At 35.7% G+C, this 5,936-nt stretch overlaps 1 protein-coding gene across 1 annotated transcript; it reads right to left on the bottom strand.

Moving 5' to 3' along the window:
- Positions 1-1,539: 1,539 nt before the first annotated feature.
- On the bottom strand, positions 1,540-4,970 carry LOC122599770 (protein NARROW LEAF 1-like). Its single transcript, XM_043772336.1, has 5 exons — positions 4,566-4,970; positions 4,343-4,486; positions 3,365-3,605; positions 2,689-3,189; positions 1,540-2,396 (listed from the first exon to the last, which is right to left on the bottom strand). The coding sequence occupies exons 1-5, from the start codon at positions 4,968-4,970 to the stop codon at positions 1,951-1,953; spliced, it is 1,737 nt and encodes a 578-aa protein (XP_043628271.1). The 3' UTR covers positions 1,540-1,950.
- Between the last annotated feature and the right edge of the window lie 966 nt (positions 4,971-5,936).

The following is a 5,936-nucleotide window of genomic DNA, read 5'->3' as shown; positions in this document are numbered from 1 at the left end:
ACCAAAAAGCCTTTTTCTAGACAGGCGTAATTTACGTCAATATGGGGCGTAAATTACCGTAGTCCATTTTGGCCTAATGTAAGCTACGCCAGGTAGGAGCGTAGCTTACGGCCTTCTTGATTGTCAGTTTTTTGTTTAAGGATCGTAACTTTCAAATCGTTAGTCCGTTTTTAACGTATAACCTATCTTTGGAATCGTGTGAGAATCTACTTTCTTTTGGCTTCATTCTTATGGTATAAACCAAGACCCATTTCTCAAAATGTGGGTTTAAAGTGTCATTGTCCTTGGTCGGGCGGGAAGCTTGTATAACATTTGTTGGGTTATGGCACATCACTAACTAGATAGGCCTTACTGTTTGGGTATTATATGTGTGACTCGATACTTGTGAAGCATGTTGTAATGTTTGTAGCACTTTGGACCTTATACATCTTTGCAAGCGGTAACATTGGTTGATCGCATCAGGTGAGTTTCGTAGTCCCTACCTTGTAGAGTAAAAGGGATAATTTCGCGTGGTTCGATTCCGTATGATACGTTACCCTTGGTGTTCTCCTCCTTCTATATGGTTCGATGTTGTGTGGTACGGTATGGCGAGGAACACACTTATCGAGGAGGATTGGATTGGTATTGGATATATTATGTGAATGGTGTTGTGGATTGTTATTGTGATGTATAGTTATTGGATTGATATGTGCTAATCATGTGTGATGATGGTATGTGACTTCTCACACTTTATGTCATATTTTATGAGATCTTGTGTACAATGACACGGTTTGTGTTGCTGTCTTATCCTACAAGCTCACCAACCATATGTTAACTTGATCTAGTATACTTTTCAGGTAACCAAGAAAATACTAGGAGCCAAGGTTGATTAGATGTCTAGCTTGGATTTGAAGATCAAGGGAGCGACACATCTTTTGTTAGATATAATAGGGATATGCGCATTTGGTAGGACTTTCTTGATTGGACTTGATTCTCGAGGTCGATGACCCGAATGCTCCCCTTTTGAGGATGAACAACTGTTTATTTGAAACGATTTTAGTAATTGCATGTTTACTTTAATGTGGCTGTATGATATTATGCTATATTTAGATTGGTTGCTATATGTAATTTCCATGTTGTGTTGTGCTTTTCTAGACGCCCCTGAGTCCGCCTTGTTGGGGTGTTACAACCACCTTCTTCCATTTATTTCGTGCAATAGAAGGTGTTGGAGCTAACTCAGTTGGGACATACCTAAGCTAACTCGGTTCAATTACCAATATTTAAGTATCTTGAATGTGTTTGTCATCTTCATTATTACTAGCATTTTTTTTGAAAGATTTCACATCTAAGCTTAAATGTGTGACAACCCCGAAATCACTTTTACCAATATAGTTTCTATTATTCATTTCACCATCTTATGCAACAAACTGAAGTTCTTTTGTAGGTTTTGGTTTCCAAGTGATTTTGGTTTTTATGTTTTAAAAATTTGTCAATGAGCTGCTACTGATTGTCAATTATGTGTATCTTTGAACAGATTCAAGGACCACCAGGCCTCCATGCAAACCCAAACAGCTTACGCATTTAGCTTAACATAAATCCATTGAACATACTATATAGCCAAAAATGTCTGCTCCTAGGTTCAAATCACAACAGCTATATCAATACTAGTTTAGACCTGTCAACCCGAAATGTTATAAGCAAACAAGGCTGGTATAGTTGGGTTTCACAAGTATATTTATACTTTGAACACATCATTAATTAGCTCATTACTTATGACCCGATCAGTAGAACATAGAATGAACATAATCTCACTGATTCGATGGGGGACTTGTCATAACTTGCACCTTATAGCGGGATTTTGCATACATGAAAATTCATCGTCCTCTTCAACCAGTCCAACACATGAAAGGTTTATAAACCATAATTTACATATGCGCCTGCAAAGGTTTTTACACTGCCTTCAGCATAACCTCATTTAGCTTCTTCATGTTCCATACTTGGTGACAGAAAATCAGACCGCCTTCTCTTGGGCTCATTCTCCCCCAAATGCAGTCCAAAACCAAGATCCTCGCTACTCATCCTTTTCAAAGCACATAAGTTCTCAGACTCCGCCCTGCACTGCGGCTCATTTATGTGCAAACGTGAATGCCCATTGAAGCTTGGAATAAACTGATGCTTTATACTTGGGCCCAGGTTAGCCATATCTTCCAAATTGGCTGCATTTTTTGTAGGGGACATATTGATATCGTGATCACCAACCCCTGTTCCTGGCCCATTTTCTGAAGGGATATGCTGTTGGATGTGAAGTCCCAACGGCTCTACTTTGTCTTTAGGAAGCTCTATCTCTGGGCGTGATAAATTCGTTCCTGTCGAACCCACCACTGTTCCTGATGCAGCTACTTGTTCTCGTACAGCATCTATCCAATATAATCATAAAAAATTAAGCGTCACTAAATAACACGGGAAAAATGAAACAAACAATATGCCCAACTTCAAAAGGCCATGGGAGCATGGCAAAAGGTTAGTGCAAAAATACCTTGACCGTTGAGGTAAATTGCCTAGTACAATTTGACCCAAATATTAAGCTAAAATTTACCTCAATCAGAGAATCCAATTTGGCCCAAATAAGTTCTGAGCTTTTATTCTACATCATTTGCAAAGATGAAAACACAAAATAGAACATGAAATAAGGTGAGTAAGAGCATAAACCATTTAGGGCATCAGCCGTAGTTATAAGATCAAGTTCAAGAAGATTGAGTAGGCGTCCAAGATCAACACCGCTAGTCCAATTCTCTGGAGGTTGACCAACTTTAAGTTTGAGTCGTCCCCTATTGGTGGTTCCACCCGATATGATCCCAATGGGTCTTGGTTTCTCTCTGTTTTCACCTTTCAAAAAAATGAGACTTCCACTATCACCTTCAAGGTCAAACGGATCTTGGTTTTCTCCAACCACAAGAAAGTCATTATAGAAGCGAAATCCGTTCTCGTTATTATATTCAAGAGCATAAACCAAGACTATCCCTTTAGTCAACCCAGAACTACATCCAACTTTCATCACTTTCTGACCAATAATACTATTGATCGGAGATTGCAAATCGATCCTTTTCAAATCTCCAATTTCTCCAACATCTTTTACAGATGTAGTAACAGTGGATAAGTCAAAATCTTTACTATAGCGGATGAATGCCCCATCGACTCTCACACACGTGTCTGCAAGTGAACCAAATCTGATATATTATACAAGAATCTAATAGCATTGAGTTCAACTATTTGATTGTATATATATAAAAGTTTCAAAATTCGATCCTCTCAAAAAATTAGATCTTGACTGGTCAGCTTTGGCCTATGCTAAACCTGGTGACCACAACCTTTATGAAGTGCTAACCTGGGTGAACGCCCGCAAAGATGCCATACCAAAGGTCATCTGGGATAAATGAATTAGCTCTCTCCACTGCACCAAGATATATACCAGGTCCAAGTGTCGGTGGTAAAGGATGAAACATCTTCTGAGTTGGATAACCTATATCAACAGCAACATGGAGGTTTGTGAGAAAACCAACTTCCCGATTGCCTGTTTGGCTTCTTACAATAGCCCCCAATGTCCCATATGTCTCTTGACTTGCTACCTAACATACAAAAGATGTATCATCTTTCAGTATATGCGGTGTCCAACATAAAGATAAACTAGAGAGATATATACTCACGTAATGCGCCGGCGGCAGTGTGGTGCTAACGACAATAGAGAATGGTGTAGGTAATTGATTCAAAGAAGGTACTAGAGATATTATAAAAGAAGATAAAGGACCGGTGTTATAAATTCATTCATTAAACGTAGAATGGTTATTTCACGTGTCTTTTTTTTCTCTAAATTTTCATCAGAGGGGCAAGAATTTTTAATAAGTATGGCGCATCAGTGCGACGATGGTGGCGGAGTTGAGTAGTGTAGCTTAAATATAATGTGATTGATGTAAAGTGGCAGTTTAGGGTGTCTATATTAGTAAGACAAGGTTTAGAGAGTTAATCAGTTCATTAATAACAAACTGGGTAATTTCTCATACGTAATAACTCTTTCCAAAAGGGAGTTCGTTAAGAACAATTAGGTCATTTCCAAACAAGCTTTTTACTAACTATTTCTAACAATGAGGGATGAAAAATTTCTATAAAGTAGTACAGATAGATATAACATAGTCTAAATTTAAAAGTATTAACTAACGCTTTTTACCAATCATATCAACAACAAACCCGCCATTAGCATATAAATTGTTTCATGAAAAAGACATTGATAATACTAGTGGTGTTTCGCACTTCATTTACGTCCTACAATTAAGTAAAAAAAGTTTTCGATCTAATACGTATATAATACCTGAGAGCCTGAACCTATGCTTGAGCCACTTCCCCGGAGGTCATCCACAGTATCCATGTACAACTGTTCCTTGGTCGTTTGTTCGGATGTACCAAAGTATGAAAATTCGACAACATCCACATCACACCACACACCTCCTGGTCCCTGTTGGGTTATGTAATGATAATCAACCTACACATATAATTAAAGACTCATACTAATCCATAAATAGTGCAAATTTTACCTCCAGTATAGTCGGCAGGCACTGAATTGGGGTAAGCCATTGCATATGAACTTTCCGTGAAACAAACACTATAATTGCCGGTATATTAGTCAACACACCTTTACGAATCCTAAAACCGATTGCAGTACCGAGACTACAACACCGCAATATATTACTATGAAATGCCCGGATAGTCATCAAATCAAGCAAAGTCTTTGCTTGATGCTCTTTAGGTAACGTACCTATATATTTAGGTGACACCCTCTTATGCAAATTTTCAAAATAATTCCTCCTCTCTTGGCTACTAGATGTAGACCAAGAAAAATAGGCAGCGTTGCTCTCGGAATGCTGACTAAGAGACGGCTGGTTAGACATAAATGTTGAACCCGATGAACGAACTCTCGTGTCCACTTGTGTTTGATCCATATATATATATATACACTAGATTTTAGACCCGTGTTCAACACTGGACACGGGACTTACGATATTATTAATATCAAATCTTCATACAATTAACTATTTAAGTCATAAAAGCTTACAATTTTGAAGATATACGATTCCAAGTGTTATACTATGCAAGTTGTAAATAATTACATGAGACATATTGATGGATTTGTTTCCCATATTCACTCTACAAGGCAAATGTTACAATATTTTCTATATTATAAAATTTTTTGAAACCAGTTATACTCATAATGTTATATTAAACATACTTGTGAAAAAATAGAAAAAAATCGAGAGTTGTAATTGGTCAATAAACAAACTAAATAAATGATGAAATATTATAAAAAGTATTCTCAAGTTGATGGGACTAAATATTATAAAAAAGTATAAATTAAGTATTTAGGCTAAAAAATACTCGTATAAATTATTAATGGAAAACAAAAAAGTGTAAATTAGTGAGACTTTTGCTAGAAATATTAATAATGCTTATTAGGATTATGATGACATACATGAGAATCAATTTGACGAAATTGAGCGATGTAATTGGTTAATAAGTCATTAGTTCAACTGTTTTAGGCTTGTGTCTAATACACGGGGCTTACGATGGTATCAATATATATTATAATTTAAAACATTATATACTATTTTGAGTAATAAAAATTAATCGATATACAACACTTTAAGTTTTATATTAAAATATCTTTTTCAAATATATTCATCGAAGTTGTTCTTAAAATGTTAATATATTTACATCAAGTTTTATTTATTTCTAATCAATTAATTTTATGTTTCTATGATAGAACATACTATTGGATATATACTAGTTATTATTCAATTTGATATATATTAGTTATTATTTTATTGGATAAATATTAACTATTATTTTATTAGATATATATAACCAATTATTATTTATTTAATATATTAAAATTATTGGGTAAAAAGTGT

This window comes from Erigeron canadensis, chromosome 5 (assembly GCF_010389155.1).
Source record: "Erigeron canadensis isolate Cc75 chromosome 5, C_canadensis_v1, whole genome shotgun sequence".
Lineage (NCBI taxonomy): Eukaryota > Viridiplantae > Streptophyta > Magnoliopsida > Asterales > Asteraceae > Erigeron > Erigeron canadensis.
The sequence above is the reverse complement of the archived record's forward strand: the minus strand, read 5'-3'. Positions and strand labels throughout refer to the sequence as shown.